The 22,012-nt window shown below is 36.8% G+C and overlaps 1 protein-coding gene across 3 annotated transcripts in view; it reads right to left on the bottom strand.

The window, feature by feature from the left end:
- The window catches only part of CLSTN3 (calsyntenin 3), a 1,069,180-nt gene that overhangs the window by 27,953 nt on the left and 1,019,215 nt on the right, over positions 1–22,012 (bottom strand). For all 3 annotated transcript variants that reach the window (XM_044079705.1, XM_044079706.1, XM_044079707.1), the window contains exon 17: positions 14,012–14,196. In XM_044079705.1, the coding sequence (XP_043935640.1) occupies positions 14,012–14,196 (185 nt within the window). The remainder of the gene's footprint in view (positions 1–14,011; positions 14,197–22,012) is intronic.

The following is a 22,012-nucleotide window of genomic DNA, read 5'->3' as shown; positions in this document are numbered from 1 at the left end:
ATGATTGGCAGTAAATTTTTACGTGCTGAGTTGCCAGCCCTGATGCACAACCTTCAATGAAGGTACGCCCATTCATGCATGCCTCCAGACAGAAGATGGTCTAGCTGAGAATCGAACGGGACAACGTCTTACTGTTAGGCAACAGCACTACCGCAGCACCACCACCGCAGTGACGGAAGTTGTTAATGAATATACTAAATAGGGGGAACCTAGTACAGATCCTTGAGGTACACCTGCAGTTGTGTTGAGAAAAGATAAGAAGGAGTGTTGCTATTTGGTGGATTGTTGCCTATCAGTGAGATAGTTTGGGAACCAGTTTAACGTAGGGGGTGAGAGATCTAAGCTGAGGAGTTTGGTGAGCAGAAGGGGAAGGGAAACCATATCAAAGGCCTCAAGAGAGGTAAAGGAAAAGTGAGGAGACTGTGTAACCAGCATCACCAGCCCTATTTACTTTGTCCATAAAGGATATGAGACCGGTGCAGGTACTATGACCTGGCCTGAAGCCATACTGAGTGGTAGAAAGTATTTGTTTTTTAACAAAATGATTAAGAAGCCAAGTGTGAACACATTTTTTCTAATATTTTGGAGATAGGAGAGTGGATAGCGATGTGTCAGAAATTAGAGATGTCAGAGTTGTTCCTGCCTTTGTGAAGTGGAAGTACAAATACTTTCTTCCAGATGTGTGGTATAAGAGACTCCTGAATTGACCTATTAAGGAGTATGCTGACAGGGTAGGCAATAGAGTTGCAGTAATTCTGCAGGTAGATTGTCTGATGCATTAGTACAGGGTTTGAGTTTTTAAAGGAGTTTTTTTTTTATAGTGGAGGTTGGCATAGGTGTGAATGAGAAAGACATTGGAGCAGTTGAGGAATGTGATAAAGAAAGTTCAGGTGAGTTGGGATTTATTGGCGGGAAGGTGGTGGCGAGCTTAGCTATGGTGTCAGTAAAGTATGAATTGAAGAGTGAGGCTACCTCAGTGGGAGTTTTATTTGGATTTGGACAAGGATTGTTATTTGTACCTGGATGAAGTACAGAATTGGACAGTGCAGTAGTGCAGCGGTAGCATTGTCACCTCAGCAAGAGGTTCTCTGGTTCAATTCTCAGCTGGGGTGCCTTCTGTGCAGAGTCTGTATGTCCTCCCTGCATCTGTGTGGGCTTCCTCCGGGTGCTCTGATTTCCTCCCACATTACAAAGACATGCATCTGGAGCATTTCTCATCTGGCCACCTCTGAAAATTGAGTTTGTTCCAAGTTGAACTTTCCCAGTAAACAAATGTTAAATAAATACAATTAATTGCACCCCAAAAGTTCTTTGGGTTTTGTTGTGTTGGTCGTGACTTTGGAAATGTTCTTTTTTATTTTTAATCACTAGTCATTTTGCCTGATTGTGCAGCTGTTTATATTGAAGTCAGAATGATTTTTATTTTTTTGCCAGGTTTTTCAGGCTTTGTCTCTTGTAGACATAATTTGTTTTCTGTGATTCGAAAGCCAACTGGCATGTTTAGCCTTTACTCTTTTTAGATGAGGTGGGGCTAAACTGTTTAAGATCCTAAGAAATGTTGAATTGAAGAATTCAACAGCATCGAGAGGGAGATATTTTAGTGCTGTCCAGTTGATACTTTGTAAGATTTCATTAAAGGTGATGGGGGAGAAATGAGGTAAATCTCTGGTTTGCTTAACTTGGTGTATACTTAGATCTGAGGTGGTCTTATGTATTATAAAGGCTAGGAGGTGGTCACTAATACTGTTAGGTAGTGTGCCAGAGGATGAGATTTTGTTAGGATTAGAAACAAGGATCTACTTCAGAATTGAGCCTCTGCTTTTTTATATTGTTGGATCTGGTTATATCAGTAATTTGCTGTGTATAATTGTATAGGATAATGCTATTGGAAGGGTCCTGATTAGAAATATCTGTAAGGACAGTGAAGTTGGGTTTAATTTTGTTTAACCAGGCATGTAGGTGTGGAATTTTATTTATAATGCTTTGAAGATTGATGGTGGTAAAGTTTAGAGATTTTAAGGAGGTTAGGGGGTTATAACAGACTGGAGGGGAGGCCAGACTTTGGATGTGTGTCTCTACACTGAATTAGGTCACAGTAGGTGGGATGATTTACAGGTTGCAGCTTCTTTTTAATTTTGAGGTGGTAGTTTAGAGCAGAGTTGGTGTAACAATGTTTTTGAAGGGAGAGAATTTTTAGTTTGGTTTGTAAAATAAGTCTGTAGTGTATATAGTAAACCCAACTGAGGAGTAGCTAGGGAGAGATTGTGTAAGTATGGTTGTCGAAGAGGGTCTATATAATGTTGTCGGAACACCGAGTCAGCGAACACCTGTAAACATCGAAATCCTAATACTTCGAACAGCCACTTAAATGAATATTTTCCTTGGGGAAAAATTCCTTAGTCATCATCAGGAATTTGCCTTTTTCCCCACCGTAGTGTGACCTCAGAGTTGGTATATATAGTTGGGGGTGTGTGGGGTCACAGCCTCCCAGACTGGAGAGTGTGGGGGTGAAGCCTCCTACTTTGAAGGGTTTGAAGTATTGTCTGGGTTTTGGTTGGCCAAGCATTTTTTTCCACTCGGAAAAAAAATTGCTGAAGTGGCTGTTTGAAATATTGACATTTAGCGGTTTATTGGTCGGTGAACAGGTATTCATTGACTCTGTTTTGACAACGTAATATAGACTCTGTAAGAACAAATAATCCAACCAATATCTGGGTAAACGCTCAGCCGAAAAATAGTAAATTCAAAGTATATAACAAAAGTAATTAGGCGTGAGCGAAGTGGAAGACAAAATATTTAATATAAAAAAATAAATAACACACTGCAGGTCAGATAAGCGCTTTCACTCCCTTAGAGCTTCTTCAGATCACAATGACCAGGGTACACAGAAGCATTTATAAAGCATCACAATAATTGAATAAATAGTGCAATCTAATTAATCAATTAAACTCAATATTCATTATGTAATACATTAAAATCTATCTGAATAAAAATAGCCATGTAAAGGCAGAACAAATAAACAAAGACATATATGCAAATACACATGACATATTAAATAAAAATGAACATATTAAAAAAAAAAAAAATATATATATATATATATATATATATATATATATATATATATATTATATATACATATATATTAATGTTAAATAAACTCCTTACTTTAATAAAATAAAATAAAATACAATACAATAAGATGCAATGAGCCTTATACTCACAGAATTCAAAAAATTCAAACCAAAATGCATAAATAATGTCATTATATCAACATAGACTCTAATGTAATAGAACATATACAAAAATTAATAAATACATACAAAAAATATATACAAAAATTAATAAATAAAAAATTAATAATTATTAAAAATTAATAAATGTTCCTACGTTTCTTCAAAGTCGGCTTGATAGAGGCTCTCTCATTCAAGCCGACACCCCTATCAGCTCTTAACCTAATTAGTCGGAGACTTAGGGATAGGATACGTGAACATCAGTACCACATAAGGAAAGGCTCTACTTTTAATGCCTTAGCTAAGCATGTTTTATTATGTGGCAATGATCACGTCTTTGGCTTCAGGGTCCTTGAATTGATTTACCCAAGCATTAGACGAGGTGACATTACTAATCACACTGAGGATAGGGAGAGTAGGTGGATCATTAGGTTAAGAGCTGATAGGGGTGTCGGCTTGAATGAGAGAGCCTCTATCAAGCCGACTTTGAAGAAACGTAGGAACATTTATTAATTTTTATTAATTTTTGTATATATTTTTTGTATGTATTTATTAATTTTTGTATATGTTCTATTACATTAGAGTCTATGTTGATATAATGACATTACTTATGCATTTTGTTTGAATTTTTTGGATTCTGTGAGTATAAGGCTCATTGCATCTTATTGTATTGTATTTTATTTTATTAAAGTAAGGAGTTTATTTAACATTAATATATATGTATATATAATATATATATATATATATATATATATATATATATATATATATATATATTTTAATATGTTCATTTTTATTTAATATGTCATGTGTATTTGCATATATGTCTTTGTTTATTTGTTCTGCCTTTACATGGCTATTTTTATTCAGATAGATTTTAATGTATTACATAATGAATATTGAGTTTAATTGATTAATTAGATTGCACTATTTATTCAATTATTGTGATGCTTTATAAATGCTTCTGTGTACTCTGGTCATTGTGATCTGAAGAAGCTCTAAGGGAGTGAAAGCGCTTATCTGACCTGCAGTGTGTTATTTATTTTTTATTTTTTTATATTAAATATTTTGTCTTCCACTTCGCTCACGCCTAATTACTTTTGTAATATAGACTCTGTTGAAGAAGTTTGTTTATATAAAGATAGTTTGATGTGATGATAATTGTAGAAGGAGATAGAGGTATTATATAGAGTGAGTAAACAGAATAGTATTGGAGGTAAGAGACATTTTATAAAGGTGTGTTTATGTGTGTAAGAGAGATGCAGTTTGTAGCACTAATAAAGTTGTAGAGATATATACAAGGTGATTAGGAATGTTAGTGTTATAGGTAAGTATGGGCGTGATAAGTAGGCTAGTTAAGTAGAGTAAGTGATAGGATAGTGGAGTGATAGGATATCAGGTCTATAGGAGGTGGGAGGAAGTATTATGAAAGTAGGTTAGACAAAATGTATAATAGTAAGGACTAGGATGACTACAGGGTGGAATGGAGTAGTATGCGAGAGGTGTAAAGATAGCAGGTGAGGTAGATGGGTTAGAAGTTGGTGGGAGAAGTAAGTAGGTTAGGAGAGTATGATAGGAGGAAGAGGTTTGCTAGGAGGGGTATGGGTAGGTATAAAGGTAATTGATGTGGAGGTAGGTGGGAAATGGGGTAGGGTAGAGGAGCGGAGTAAGCCTGAGCATAGCAAGGGCAAACAGAGCTGATCAGAACAAGAGTAGCAGAAATGCACCAATACAGCCAAAACTAAGAAAAACAATCAGTGAAAGCTACAGGTAAGTTGGGGGGGGGGGTATGTATTACACAAATAAAGATTAACTGGGCACAAGCTTCTTTAGGCTGAAGAAAGGGAGTATAATCACAGGTAGGGCCAATTTCCCTTAGAGAGGATTTAAACTATTCAAAGCAGTTTCCAGGTATCCAACACAAATTAGAGAACTAACAGGGTAACAAAGCAGGACGTAACAGGGCTATTGCAACAGTGGATTTGGTGGTGTGCTTACAGACTAATTTACAAGATGCAACTAGAAAAGTAATATTCACATACAATTACGTTCCTGGAAGGTATTAACTTTGCTCCTTATTTGACTGGGTTGTAGAGGCATGGAATGGAGTGGCTGAGGTATAGTTGAGGCTTGTCTTGACTGGATAAGCCACAGAGATTGATTGCTAGAAGAAAAATACATCAAAAAATTAGGCAAGAAGGCAAAATGTACTGGATATTGATGTAGGAGCGTAAGAGCTATCTAAGTAGTGGTCTAAGAATATAGAGTTGAGAGATGGACTGAGAGAGAGAGAGAAGACAACAAAAGAATATAGGGCTAAGAGACAGAAGAAGATAGAATGAGACATCAAACAAAGAGCATCTAAGGGGTAGGTGTGCTAAAGGCCTTGTCATAAATGCCATACTTTTACACATGACATAATCATGGCCCAACTCTCCCTCCATGCAGACATCACCATTTGTGGGATCCCTGGTCTTTTTAAGTAGTTCTACCACTGAGAGTGCTTCAACCCTTGCCTACTTCTCTCGAAGTGAGAGCCATGCAGACTAAGCATTGCCATTCCTCTTCTCTCCCTTGACAGTTCCAGCAGATGCCTGAGCCACAATAAGGAACATACTAATGGCAATAATAATTTAAATAAGAGGACAGAAATGTTACACTTCCCTTTTGCTGAAGCAAAAATAAAAGACCTTGTGTGGTAGAATTTTGCAATGCAGTTCAGTAAAGTCTGTAGATTTTACATTGTCTCCTTGACAATGTGCTTACATTTTTCCATTATTTGGTTACTCTCTAGTTTTTTAAATATGTTTCGCAGTAGTATCTCACATCCCTACCGGAAATGGGAAGAGCCCAGATTTTTAGTTGAATGTTACTACTTCTCAAGAGCCTTTGTTCCTATTTTCAATGCCTGTAGGTCGAGAGGTATATAACTAACTCACTTCATCTATATAATTTGCACTGACGATTCAGTAGTGAATTTGTAGTACTCTGTCCTTTTATCAAGTCATGCAACCAGTATTGGCATTTTAGTTGCAGGATCTCATTTTTTAAAGAATGTTTGCTAATAATGCAAGAATGGCACAAGTCAGTAAGAGTCAAACTTGGGACTTTAGCAAAAGTGTGCCATTTGCAATATCCATAGCATTTCAGTGTCTCAACAAGTAGCACACTTGCCTTTGGTGCTTGAAAATCAGAAAGTTGGGGTTCAAGTCTACAGCAGGTAGTCGGAATAATTTTTCAGTACTAAGACTGTAGTGCAGCATAAGGGGATACTGCGGTCTTAAGTGTATTGTTCTTTAGAGGAGACATTAAACAGAGTGTGCATCTGCCTGAGTTGGTGGTAGCTCAGGTGATTGGACAAGATTCCATGGCACTTATCAAAAGAGAAAGGGAAGTTGCCAAGTACCATGGCCACATTACCACTTGTCCATATCAATACTACCTTGGGTCTCTCCCAAAAAGAGGCACTTTTGTGATAATAACCTAGTCTAAATCTTCCTGATAGAAGTGGGGTTTCAATAATGTACTTTAAGTGCACAGTAATAAAGGTATATCATGCGCAGAGGAACTTTGGCAAAGGGCATCTGTGCCATTTTGTCATAGCTTGGGATTTCTCTCAGGCACTGATTTACTATACATAAACAAAAATTATTAAAATGAACACAAGTAGAAAAGTCAAATATACCTTCTGATGAAAGGTCAAGAGGTTATTTAGAAAGATGCATTCCTGTATTGAGCTGTGAAGCAAAGGATGTTGCAAAGTCTTATATGACACTTTTTTGGTTAAAATTTACATTCTAAGTTGTCAAAGTAATGAATTGATTCTGGTTAGCCAGTCTAGCAAAGTTTTTTGGTTACTTTCCTAAACTATCTTGTAATACTTAATAGCTTTCCTACCTTTAGTTCAGAAATGTAGCTTTAGTTTTCACATTAAGCCTTTTGCATTGATTTTTGATTTTGCAATATTGGTGCTAGACTGATTGCAGACTATTGCATTTGGTTTGGTGTGGTAGGCACATTAACTAGGTGAAAAGGCATGTTCATTCGGAATGCTCTAGGGTAGAATAATGTTTCTGGGCTTCCACCGCAAATTATAATCTATAATTAATAGTACATTGCTATACTAGCTCCAAGACCATATCAGTGCTGACCTCATCTAGGGCCTTAGGAGTGGTTGAAAGTGACTGATAGAGTAATACACTTATTAGTTTTAGTCTGTGCGTCCTCAGTCGTGAACTCCAAACACAAACTATAGAATTTAAAAGCATGCAGTAATTATGCATGCTAGCAATTATTTTTCCTCCTGAATTTCTTAATAATTGCACTAGTCCTAACGTTAATGGGAAAATATGATGCAGAGTAGTGTTTCTAAAGACTAACAGCATGGACAGAAAGGAAAAACAGTGATGAAACGCAATGCGGTATAGAGAAAAGTAGATGTATACAACAGACTGGCAAAAAAGAGCATCAACAGATTACAAAGAAAAAAGCAGAGAGTAAGTAGGTGTTACCGGGTCATTCTAATGTTTTTAACTTGAGTATTGAATTATAACTTGAGTACACAAAGTTCTTGAAAGAAATGTGGAAATGGCTTGTTATAACTAGACAGACAAACTATACCAGGGAGATAGGAGAAGCAGAGCAAAAGATAGTCTGCAGGCTTGAAATAAGATCATTGAGTGGATGAGTGGATGGGAGATCGTAGCTTTACTCTGGGTATCACTTCTGTGTCACTGTTAGACAGAGGCACAGTATACTAACCTCAAAAAAGGGCATAGCAAAATTCATTTAAAATGGGTGGCGAAAGCCAAACACACTCTGGCTAGGCTTGTAAATGCCCTAGGGCAGATAGCCTAGTATGAACCTATGAACCTATATGATATCACACAATACGTTATTAGAGGATCTTGGCAATGCAGCAGGAATGTGTCAATAATCAGTTCTTGAAATATCCTTATGAAGCAAAAGGAACTAAAATGATAACTCTGTGCTGTGATAACTGTTAAGACACATAAATATCAACAAAGTAACATTAAACAGCTCAGAGTATAACCATGTTTCCAAGAAGAATGAAATCTCCCACTGTTTTTTAGCTGGATGAACTTCTTCCAACAACCTCATTTTCAAATTATTCCATTTAGAACATTGTCCTATCTCAGGAATGTATTTCCCCCTAAGTAGAGTCTTTGCTCTTCAATACTCTGGATGTCATCTGTGTCATTACATGCAAACTATATGGCAGCAGGGATCTTTTCCACTGTAGCAACCCAAAATCTGGAACAATCTGCCAAGTTATATTAGTAATATCATATAATTGAAGGCATTTTGAAGCTCATATTATGAAAATTGTTCACAGGCTCCAGTTTCTTTGAGAGCAGTCATTCAAAGCAGCACAAACATTACCTGTATCCTATTCATTTCACTGTTGGTGCTCCTAGGAATATGTTTCTCAATATGTTATAATTGCTTCATGGTTGTAGATGATCATTCACAGTGTCAGATATCACTAGTAAAGAGTTACTGCATAATATTATATTGTATGCCATCGACTAAAGTAAATACTAAGTCTTGTCACTTGTCTTATGGGATTTTAACACTCACCCAAGAACAAGGGATAAATATAACATGGCAAGTATTATTATCATAATGGGCAAATATAACCTCAATGTGACTTATGGCTATAACACATTTTTTTAAATGTTTAACATATAGACTTTTTGTTGGTGTCTGTTTTCTGCACTGTTACTGCGAAGTGGTTGCTATGGACAGGGACACATAAATACACATCTCATCATGTTTGTATTTCAGGTGAAGGCTGTTAAACTGATGAAATATGTTATTTTTTTTTAGTATCAAAAGAAGTTTGAACTAGCCAGACGTTTTATTTTTTAATTATTGTTATTGAATCAGCTACCACTAACTTCAGCTCCTTACCTTCCACCTTAGCCCCTTCTCTCCCTAGGGCTACCATATTTTGTGGGGTATCCAGACATATCCCTTCAGTGTGGTGGTTTCAGCCTTTCAGTTGGGAATGTCGTATTGTCATTGGGCTATGGAATCTATTTCTAATCATCATACTGTAGAGTTGGGGCCTTGTGGTAAGCTCTATCTCCTTAATTGTAATGGGTGGACATCATCTAAAAGTGGGCTTGAAATGTGTGATGAGCAACCCCCCAAAAAAAAACACAGACACATACTGGCATGTCTAACTATGCAAATCTACTGTAGAATCAGTTCTTATCACCTTCAGTACTTATGGGACTAGCTATATGTCCCCAGCATCATTCCCTGTCTTCTGGAAATGGAGAGGAGAGCAGGTGGCACTGCCATTTTTTCCTTTCCCCATGATAAGCCCTATTCAAACTCATGTTGTTTGGATTATAGTCCGGGCTTTGTGCTTCTAGCCATTCAAGTTCTTAATCTGTTTGTATTAAATTTCAGATTCAAATTACAATTCTAAATCAGCATTTTATACAATGAAGCATATCAAAAAATTAAAATAAAATAATAAATAAGTATTCAAATTCCAATTTAAAGTAATAATCTCTTTAACACAAACATTTTGTATTCATTTCTATATTATACACGCATAAAATTAAACTGCTTAAATCACAAAATGAAGAAGCACACTTCTTCCAGTTTCTAGTTCTGTGTGTATGATTGTGTGTGTGTGTGTGTGTGTGTGTGTGTGTGTGTGTGTGTGTGTGTGTGTGTGTGTGTGTGTGTGTGAGAGTGTGTGTGAGAGAGAGTGTGTGTGAGAGTGTGTGTGTGTGAGAGTGTGTGTGTGTGAGAGTGTGTGTGTGTGTGTGTGTGTGTGTGTGTGTGTGTGTGTGTGTGTGTGTGTGTGTGTGTGTGTGTGTGTGTGTGTGAGATAGAGTGGTGGTCCTACCACTGCCTCAGGAAACTGCACACTAATCAGCCTGACTAGTCTAATCTGCAAAGCCATGGAACACATCATATCTGACCCTATAAACTGAAATATAAAAAAGTGACAGTCTAAACCCTCATCAGTTTGGCTTTGTCAAAGGGAGATCAAAGCTACTTAGTTTAGTTACCTTCTTCAGGAAGGTCTCACATGCTTTAAATAGTTGCCGTTGTATTCACACAGCTTATTTGTATCTAGCCCAAGCATTTTACACTATAGTTCATTATGGCATTATTAATAAGCTATGTTCCTTAAAAATAGATCCATATGTGATGAGGTAGCTATCTAGCTCATTGAGAGACAGAACATACATAGCTTTGGAGATTGCAGTTACGTCCACAGAAAGTATAAAGGGAGTCCGTGATATGCACCAGTGCTCAATACTGGAACGTTCCTTTTTCTTATCTACTTCTCCAGTCTCCATACTGGGAATCAGGATCTTTGGTTAGCGAAGTCTACAGGTGACTACAAACTGAACATAATTGTGAAATCTCTCTCTCATACTCATATAGTAAAGGAGAAACTAAGTGGGGCTAAAATAAAATGTTAAAAAGTGTAGTGTTGTCACATTTGGCAAACAACTATCTCCCTCAACTTACAGTATAGTTAATACTCGCATCTAAAATTATAATGCAGTCAGAGATCTTGGAATCCAGGGTGATTATTCTCTTTCTTTTTGCTACCATGTAGCAAATGTAGTCATAAAATCCTTCCTTTTAGCACAACTGATTTCTAAAGACATATTATCCAGGGTAAAATAAGTTACCATTCTTCTGTAAGAATAGTTAGACTAATTATTGACTACAATAACCTTTTTAGGATATGCATTACTAGACAGATTAAGCAAGTAGAAAGGCAACAGTCCCAGTACTACCAAGAAGGACTTCAACAGCTGTCCGTCTATGTAATCACCCCCCCCAAGCCTGTAACCGAGCTTGAAGAATGATCTATCCATGTCAGCAGAGACCACATCTATCTACCTTTGCTCTTTGCCATCTCTAACAGATGCCACGGTGATTACTGAATTCAGGACACATGCCACATATAACATGATTATATTAACTTTGAAACGTAGTGAAGATGATAGTTTCCATTCTTGTGTTTCTGATGATTTTAATACTGATATGGCAAATGCATACAGTTTACTTGATACCAATGTAGTGCATTTTAAAAGTAAATTTATTCCCCTTAATGTAAATAATACTGTTCGTTGTTTTTCAGAAATGCTTAATTTTTCTGTTCAAGAGCTTTTTGAGGAATATAAGAATATGTCTCATCCCCAATATAATATGACTAAGAATGAATGGCTTGCTCTTAAAAATCTTACTGCTAGGCATGATTTGATTGTAAAGAGTTCTGATAAGGGCAATAAGATTGCAGTGCTTTATTATTCACAATATCTTAATATGTGTTTGCAAAACTTGAATGATAATACAACATATGAAGCTTCTGATGTTAGTATGTATGTAAGAGCAATGGAAAATGTTACTGTTTTAATAGAGAAGGGATGTTGTTTGGGGTACTTCACTAAAAAGGACATTGACACTAAATTCAATACTGATGGATGTAATCTAGCCATGTTTTATTGTCTTCCCAAACTACACAAAGATAGTATTAACCCTCCAGGAAGGTCCATAGTGTTTGCCACTAATTACTTTTTACATAATGTGGGTGTCCTTATACATAATTTCTTATTGCCCTGTGTGGAGAGGTTGTGTTCCTATATTAAGGATTCATTTGATTTTTTGGAAAAGATATCAGGCATACAATGGAACTCCAACAGGTTTTGGATTTCCATAGATGTATGCAGTTTATATACTAATATTAAACATAATGATGGTATAATGGCATTACAATATTTTTTGGATGACAGCCCTATGTCTCACTACATGGTAGCGCTTGTTCACTTCTGTTTGCTGCACAATTATTTTAGTTTCAATGATGTTGTTTATCATCAGCTGTGTGGTACTGCCATGGGGGCACCATTCACCCCCATGTATGCAAATCTGTTCATGGCCAAATTTGAGATGGATTATATATATAAAAATGAGTTCGTAGAATAACATGTTTTATTTTATTTTAGATATATTGATGGTTTGATTTTTATTTGTCAGGGAGGGTTAGATAAAGTTCAAGAATTTTTATTTCAGTTGAATAATATTTACAATGTTAAATTTGATGGTTTACAGTGTGGTACAGAAATTAATTTTCTGGATGTACATCTAACTGGCATGAATGGATGGTTCTATTAAAACTATGGTTCATCGTAAATTTGATAATGGAAACCAGTATTTATATGGCACTAGTTGCCATCCTGAACATACTATCAAAGCTCTACCTTATGGGGAAATGATTAGACTATCAAGGCTTTGTAAGGCTTTGTAACAATATACCTGATTTACAAAAACAAATACGCCAGACTTTGTCTATATTTGTACATAGAGGCTATAGTGAAGATTCGATCATGGAATCTTTAAATAAAATAATTGACACCAACCTCTCCAAATATAATAATGGGAATGTGGATGTTATGAATAGAAATAAAACCAACAATGGTGAAAAAATGTTTTTTGTTACTACGTATAACACTTTAAATGAACAAATTTGGGAAATAGTTAAACATTATTGGAAATTTTTATTGAGAGATGAATTGTTGAATCAAATTATTGGCAGCACACCCTATATTGCCTATAAAAGAGGGTAAAATTTGGGGGATAAGTTAGTGAAAGCTTACTTTTTATTGCCTGCAGTGAATGTCTCTGTTCCTTTAAGATACAAGGGCACTGCACCTTGTAATAATTGTAATATATGTTGTCATATAGTATCTAGTTTTTATAGAATTAATGAGAAAGTATTTATACCAAACATTAATTTTTGTTGTGACACAGAATGTGTAGTGTATAGTTTGTGATATCCCTGCAACCTATTCTATATTGGGGAAACCAAGAGAAACTTTAGAATTAGGTTGCAGGAACTTATCAGTGACATTAAAAAACAGAAACTGGAAAGCCCTATAGCTCTGCATTTTATGTAGAAACATCATAGTTATAGTAGCTTGTTAAAAGCAACAATTTTAGAAAAGGTTTTTGCAAGAAAGGGGGATGAGAGATTAATTAAAAATGTATTATTATATAAGGAAACCTGTGTTTATTTTAAAATGTGATACTTTTACACCAAGGGTGTTAAACAGAGAAATAAATTGGAAATGTTTGCTTTAAATTGCATTCATTAATTGATGTAATTGTTTTATTGACTGTTTCATTGATTAATTTGATATTAAGGGGTATATTTATAGGGGAATGTTCTTATGTAAAAATGTACTCTTTGAAGGCTGGATTGGCTGAGGCGCTAAGTGCAATAAAACTTTGGATCTGGTTCCTGTTGTTTTTTTTCCATAATTTGGTCTGTTGTGTCGGTTACCCAATCTATGTACCTTTGCTCTTTGCCATCTCTAACAGATACCACAGTGCTTAATGAGTTCAGGACACATGGGCCATGCTGCTGGTCTGGTGCTTTCATGGTAACATTAAGATTCAGATATCTAAAAGACAACATCTTTTTTATTTCACTATTTTTTTAATAAACTGATCCACAAATATTTTATTGGCAAGAAAGTGCTGTTATAGGTTGATTACAATATCAATTTAGTTTCCCCTTAATGCCGAAGTCACAAGTGCCTCTAGATTTACTTTCACAAACTGCACTGTCTCACACAGGCTCATATTTAATATACACTTTCCTTGTTATGTATAGAACATACATACGTTGTGGGCTTCATTTATATAAATGTTAATGTTAATCACTACACAGCACCCACTTTACAACTCAAGCTCCATTCTAGTACTTTACTCACCTCCATTGGATTAACGATGATTGTCAGAGCTGAGTCATCCCAAAACATATCATTCTCCTTCCCACCTCCCTGTTCTCGTGCAACACGGCGATGGATGGAGCGAATCCGGAAAACACCAAGTATTACCATTAGAGCTAAGAATCCCACACATACAACAATGATGATGGTAGCAGCACTTGGCACAACTGTAGAAAAAGATATACCAAGAAAACAAGTAAAAATGTGCTTCTAATATATCCTGTAGCAGCATAGTTTGTATAGTTATCCCCTCCCAAAAAATGAGTGCTTGACATTGATATCATTTCACAGCAGTCTGCAAAAACATATGTTTGAATCAGCACGACCAAACTTCCTTACTTTCTGTTATAACAGAAACCTGTAGATTTTAATTTTGAAACTACATAAAAAGTATTATATGCTTTAGTTGAATACATTGAATAATACTGTCTTGGATTTTCATGTTCTTCCATAGAATTGCAATTATCTTCCTTTCAAACATTGAGAATATTAAAGTCAAAATTATTGTTTACAATTAATTAACACAAAGAGTTTTGGTGATAAAGACAATGGTGGTTACACTGAATTTTAAGGAAATATGACAAAAAGTAACTTGTGTATGCAATGTAAATGTCTGAATGGCTCAGTGATGTGGCAGTTAACATTTTTACCTAAAAGTGCTGGGTACTGCAATTGTGGTGCATTTCGTATGGAGTCTGGATACCCTTCTGTGTCTCTGAGGGTTTTTGACAGGTCTTCTCCTTGCCTCACATCCCCAAAACATGCCATAACTAAATTGGAAATGCTCCATAGGTGACAGAGTGTGTGTGTGTGTGCGCGTGTGTGTGTGCGCGTGTGCGTGTGTGTGTCTGCCTTCAAACAACTGAATGCCAGGAGAGGTTTCATCTTTATTGTAACCATGAAGAATGCAGGCATCTGTGACTGAATGATTGAATGAATGAATGTAAAATAATTCCTGGAAGCCAGATGTTTCTAAGTCATTGTAATTTATCATTATGTTCATGTTTGACCTTCAGTATATGTCTTTTTTATTACAGATTTTATCAATGATAATGGCTGTCAGAAAAAAAAAAAAACAGTTCTGTATCAGAAAGCTCATTGGGCAGCCACAGTGGTGCAGTGGTTAGCATTGTCACCTCACAGCAAGATGTTCTCCGGTTCAATCCTCGGCTGGGGTGCCTTCTGTGCGGAGTCTGCATGCCCTCCCTGTGGTCGCGTGGGTTTCCTCCGGGTGCTCCGGTTTCCTCCCACATCCCAAAGACATGCAGTAGGTGGATTGGGCACTCCAAATTGGCCCTAGGTGTGTTTGTGTGTGTGTGTGTGTGTGTGTGTGTGTGTGTGTGTGTGTGTGTGTGTGTGTGTGTGTGTGTGTTCACTGGAAGGTTGGGTGCCGGGCTGGCAACTCGACACCATAAAACTCCACTGCAAATCATGAGCGGACAGGTGATCCACTGTGGCGACCCCTAACCAGGAAAAAGCTGAAAGAAGAAGATGAGAAAGCTCATTATCATTCAATGAAACCTAGTACTGAGGAAGTGGAGTAGTAAACACTTGTTAAGGTAGAACAAACCAAAACATAGGAATGATAACAGCATATGATGTGCTCAAATAAACTGTTGTCAAAAAATACTAACGTAAGATCTGCTTTAAAGATCACCTTGCATTCTTATTAAAAACAAGGAAACAGGATTTAAGTTTGCTTCTTTAGCCCACAGTTTAAGTAAAAACAAAAGATGAGAGCTTTCACTCTTCTCAGAGCTTCATATCCATCACAAAAGGCTTCACACTCATATTTTCTTGTTGTCACCGAAATTAGCTTTTTTCTGCGGAACAGTACAAAATTATCTTGGAGAATGAATTGACAAGAATTAATTTGGAAATATAGTTGGCACCATGCTCAGGCTCTGGCACAAAAATGAATTTATAGTTGACTCTGTGATGTAGAGAAATGGAATCCTGATTATGACTCCGGGCACCTAAATTTAATGAGTGTATTTGTTCTCTGAAGAGTTAAATTGGGGTCAGGTTTTTGCCAGGTTGCCTATCCCAGTAGGAGGGCAGATGATTTCTGTCTAGGACAGCAGTTCACATTAGAGATTATGGGATCAAATCAAGCAATATGATTAGGAAATAAACAATGTCTGTCTGCAGATGGAGACCTGCACTGACATCACTATTCACTTTGTGTAACAAATAACAAGAAATCTGAATTCATACACAAATGATGGCTTGCCTTACCTTGACTCTCACCCCAGCTGGTAATATGGCCATGGCCAACCAATGCAGAAAAAAATAGCCATTAATGTGAGGAAGGCACTACATGGTAACAGCAAGGATAGCAAAAACACTTATAAATGGATTTTTATTATTATTTAAGTGCTATGATGTAGGAACATTTTTCTGAGATTATATAACTTGTCAGGATATTTAAAAATAAAGTTAACCAAATACTCAATGGTTTTCTTTAAAGGAGCACTCCACCCTGCAGTTTAACTCAATTGTTGTGTTTCTTTTCTCCCCACAATATGGTTCCAGCATTGTGTATGTACCAGAAACCTGCTTGTGGTTTTTAAAATTTTATTTCCTTGCATTGGAGTCAAAAGAAGGGAAAGCCCACCTACATTTTTTTTTAAACTCAACTTATCACATACTTTGTAGAGAAATGTGTCTCCACCTGCATGACTTATCATAGACACAGTTAAATCTGTACATTACCCTGTCAGGTACTGCTGCCAATCTTAGATTGGTAATTAATCCTGCTAATGTCAGGAACACAGCAGCTGATATAAAAAAAAGACAGAAAGCTGTGAAATTTACATAAGCAGCAACACAGCATTCACATTCTAAGCTTTAAATGTTATTTATAATAGTTTGTGTTAAGATAACTTGAGTAGTAGCAAAGATTTCTGCGCCATTTAGAGAAAAGTCAGGAAATATTTTTTTTGTTGTAAACTATAAATGCATTGACCATTTTCAACCACACACACACACACACACACACACACACACACACACACACACACACACACATACACACACACACACACACACACACACACACACACACACACACACACACACACACACACACACACACACACACACACACACACACACACCAGAACTGCAGAAAGAGTCAGGTGGCAACCCTATCAACTAGGTGCACTGATACTATTCATAAAAACTGTCTTTTTTGCTTTGTGTGAAATCCTTCCAGAGGGGGGGTGCAGATCTGGTACATGCAGATCCATTGTAAGAGATTCCCACCGACTTCCCTTGCATTGTCAGAGAGCAACCATAATATACAGCTGAATTTGCGTTAACATACATTTACTATGTGCCCTTGCATTAAGAACAGTAAGAAAAGGAAATCAAAAGTGCTTAACTGTGTTTACATGCATACACACATGTTTTTGTACACGTCGTTTATATACATACACAGAAACACATACATACACACTGTGTGTGTGTGTGTGTGTGTGTGTGTGTGTGTGTGTGTGTGTGTGTGTGTGTGTGTGTGTGTGTGTGTGTGTGTGTGTGTGTGTGCGCAATATGTTAAGCATTATTAATGTATACATTCTAGAAAATGTTGCTCAGTGATTTACTTGGTCACACATTGGCTATGTGTTCCACATGCAATCTTGGTCAATGTCTTTCTCTCAGTATTTTTTTATTTGTATTGTTAAGTACATTTAATAACTATTATTTGCCAGTGTAGCTTATGTTGTGGCTGAAAAGTGTCCTGGGACCAGTTCACTTTCCTGGTTACCAAAGTATAAATAAATAGAAAATAGAAAAAAGGAGGGGGGACATGACAGGAGTAATTGAGGAACTAGTAAAGCACATTTTAAGTCTGCATCATTCATGAGAAAGAAAAATCCTCCCACTGAAGGCATTGGGAAGTAGCAGACAGACTACGTTTAGAGTCCTACTACTTGTCATTTGTAAATGTACAGCAAGGATTATTTACTGTAGTGAGAGTTTTCACACCTCAGCATGAGAGTATGGGGGGAGGGGTTATCAAGTTTGTTAGGACTACAAAAGACTCCTCTTACAAAAAAAATGTTTTTATATACTTTCTTTTGCTGCAAGTAGCTAACAGCTATTTATAGCATAGAACAAGCTCTGTCAAGAGAGATAAATGAGTGTCAGTCAGGTAAACAGAGAAGCAGCTCTTTTAAAGAAGGTGTGTTTAGATGACAGTGCTTCACAGTCCTGCCATTATATTTTAATGGCATGAGAAAACAACACCACTTCCTTATGTCTGGCATGAGTCATATAAAGAGGACTTGAAATGTATTCTGGGAAGAAGGAAGGAAAGCAAGAAAATAAGATCACATTACCAAGGCAGGCCCCATCATCTGCCATTTTGAGAGAAACACATTAAAATTGTAAAAGAAGCACTTGGAGTGATTTTGAGGCATTAACATAGCTCAAAAACAAAGACACAATGAACAATATGTTTTTAAAGTTCTAAGGTGGAGTTTTCCTTTAAGAGTAGTCTCTTTCTGATGATGTTCATGCCACAAAAACAGCATCTGTAAGATATTACAGTGATGTACGCTATGCTTCAAGCACTTTTGTTATTACAGCAGCCATCAGCAGTGATACTGGGTGAAGTATTCATTAACATGTAATAACAGTCACTAGCATCTTACCTCTAGATGTTTTACACAATAAAAAGCTGGCATAATAATACAAACACAAAAAACACTCAGATTAGAAAGATACATGTATACATATGTGGATCACAATGATGATTAGAGACCCCAGTCTGATACTGAAGATGAAGGCTTGAGAGATCATACCACATTCTAAAAGGAGGTTATTTTTTATGTTTTACAATTTCTGATCAGGTAGTGCACTTAAATTTGAATTTTTAGTGTACTTGTTATGGTAAAGTTTGTTTAAATTGTGCTGCACACCTTATTCCTGTTTTGTTCTATTTCTTTTGTTATTTTTTTATGCAGATTTAGCAAACTTACTAATGTATTTGAGTTTGGAACTGTATTTTTTCTGGAACTTCCTCTTACTGTTTTATTGATTTGCTGTTTTTTTTTTTTTTTTTTGTGGGGGTATTTTTATATTTGAAAGATTTTTCCCAGATAAATAACTTTTCAAAACAGTGGCAGGGTTTCTGAAGACTGTAAGGATCAGTCATTGAACACATGATCAGGACAACATGATGTGTAGATTGAAATCTGACTGGTCAGTTTAAGAACATGCGCCCAAGCGCGTGCACACACACACAGCTTTCTTTATATATCTCTACCTACCTATCTGTATTTTTTTTTATTATAAACATACATACATAACGTACAGAAACAGACACACACACACACACAAAACACACACGTGAGTGGGTGTGTGTTTGTGTATATAGGTTCATAGGTGTATACTAGGCTAGTGACCACAGGTGCGTTTTAAGACTAGCTGTGCATCCTAAATGTACCTGACAAGTTTCAGAACTTTAAGATTAGTCTACCAGGTATGTGAATATATATATATATATATATATATATATATATATATATATGTATATATATATATATATATATATATATATATATATATATATATATATATATATATATATATATATATATATATATATGTATGTATAGGCTAGGGGTCGGATGCTCAAGCATTTACAGCCTGTCTCTGTCCATTAATGACATAGGTGACAAAGGTGCTAGACCAAGGGTGAAATTTCTATTTCTACATCCACTGATTAAAGTTACTCTTGAGTTGGATTAAGGAAGAGCTCTGCTTAAAATGAATGGGAAGCCGTTTCCAGAGAAGGAGTAGTCTCTGAGATGCATACCTGTCCCTCCAACATGTCCTATTTTTGTTGCAAGTAAGGTTTAGGTCTCCATATTGGGTAATTCTGATGCTGTTAGTTCTGTAGATATGCAGAAGGTTCATCAGAGCAGCATTTTATTATGCCTTGTGTACCAGGCATTGATCATCCCTCATCAGTGTGTAGGAGGCCAAGTTCAGGGATAGGACTTTCAGGTGACCTGCGTAGGACATGTTGTTTACACCCTGTATCCTTTTTTACAAAGAACATCTGTGGACACTCCTGTTATTGGATGTATTTCCTTCCCTGCCCCCTCACCACCTTACTCATATGTGCTAACCTAACTGCAGTCCTAATCCTGTCCCTGTCCTTAACCCTATCTCTGCCCCTAACCCTACCCATAATCCTGCCCCTGCCCCAAACCCTAATCCTACCCTGCCTCTAACCCTACCTCTGTCCCCAACCCTACACCTACCCCTGCACCTAACCCTTCCCCTGCTTCTTACCCTACACCTGCCCCTACCCCTACTCTTACCACTGCCCCTAACCCTAACCCTACCATTACTACTGCCCCTCACCCTACCCATGCCCATACCCCATATCCCGGGTCTATATTATAAGATCGATGGTTGAAAACATCGAACAACATATGGTCGACACCATATGGTCGATGTCTTCAAACGTCGACCTTATGAAAAGACAAAATAAAAAAAAAAGAAAAAAGTATCCTAACGGGTTTAAGCAGGGGGGAAAGCCTCCCTGCATCCCCCACGTGGGGGCTGTGTCACCCACACACCCCCGATACTTTAATATACCAACTCAGAGACAGCACTACATTGCAGTAAATGGAAATTTTCCCTTATGGTGATTTCCGTTTACATGCTTGTGATTCTGAGTGTTCGATATTCTCGTTCCAACAATGTCAGATTCAACATTGTCGGCTTTCGAGAATATAATATACACCCCATATCCCTAGCCTCTACCCCAAACCACTGCACATTACTTTTCTACAACCACTTTCCTTAACAGTACCACTACATAAGACAAAAGGGCACAGAATACAGACAATTGGGAACATGAAGAACACTAACTCTGTCCCCTTAACTCTGACCCTAATGTGTGAACACATACATATTCACAACTGCTATAATGCAGTCTTGTACATCTTTATAGCCACCATCCATTTTTTTCATACAAACATCAATTTTCCTGCATACTTCAGCTTTCCTACACTATATAAATTTAAACTCAACCATACGTGATTCACTTAAGTGAATATTCACTCATTTGTGCGTCTCTCTCTTTATTGCTACCCACAAATCTACTAAATGCGATTCTACCTTTTGACTTATACCCATACATATCTATAATATATCTATCTGTTTATGTATATAGACAGATAGATACAGACAGATAAAGAGAGAGGGAGTGTTGCAGTTCCATCTGTCAAGCTATCGTTTAGCCAACAGCTGAATTTACTAAAGCATTTGATCATTTGCTGCCTTGTTTGACTGCCATCCAGGAACAGCTTTTGAATGTTAAGATGAATATTGCCTTTCAGCACTGTTGTGCATCCTAGAAGTTGGCATATATAAGTCAGCAATTATGGATCAAAGACCCCAAGTAAAAGCCATTTATGATGTGTATTTCAGTTCTGTATATGGTTATGTAGTCACAGATGCAAGGATGTTGTTTGTTTTTGAGATTGTTTTTCATTAAAGAGTTAATGGTTTGCAGAGATGAGCTGTTTTTTTCTACTTTATGAATGTTATCGTATGAACTTTAGATAATAGATAATAAACTAAAACACACACACGGACACACACACACACACACACACACACACACACACACACGGACACACACACACACACCTTTCTTTATATATCCCTATCTACCTATCTGTATTTTTTATTACAAACATATATACATAAAAACACACACACACACACACACACACACACACACACACACACACACACACACACACACACACACACACACACACACACACACACACACACACACACACACACACACACACACACACACACACACACACATGTGTGTGTGTGTGTGTGTGTGTGTGTGTGTGTGTGTGTGTGTGTGTGTGTGTAGGTTCATAGGTGTATACTAGACTAGTGACTACAGGCGCCTCTAGCTGTGCATCCTAAATGTACCTG

This window comes from Protopterus annectens, chromosome 8.part0, assembly GCF_019279795.1.
Source record: "Protopterus annectens isolate FY-2018-M chromosome 8.part0, PAN1.0, whole genome shotgun sequence".
Taxonomy (NCBI): Eukaryota; Metazoa; Chordata; order Ceratodontiformes; family Protopteridae; genus Protopterus; species Protopterus annectens.
Note: the sequence above shows the minus strand (reverse complement) of the source record. Positions and strands in the feature narration are given on the sequence as shown.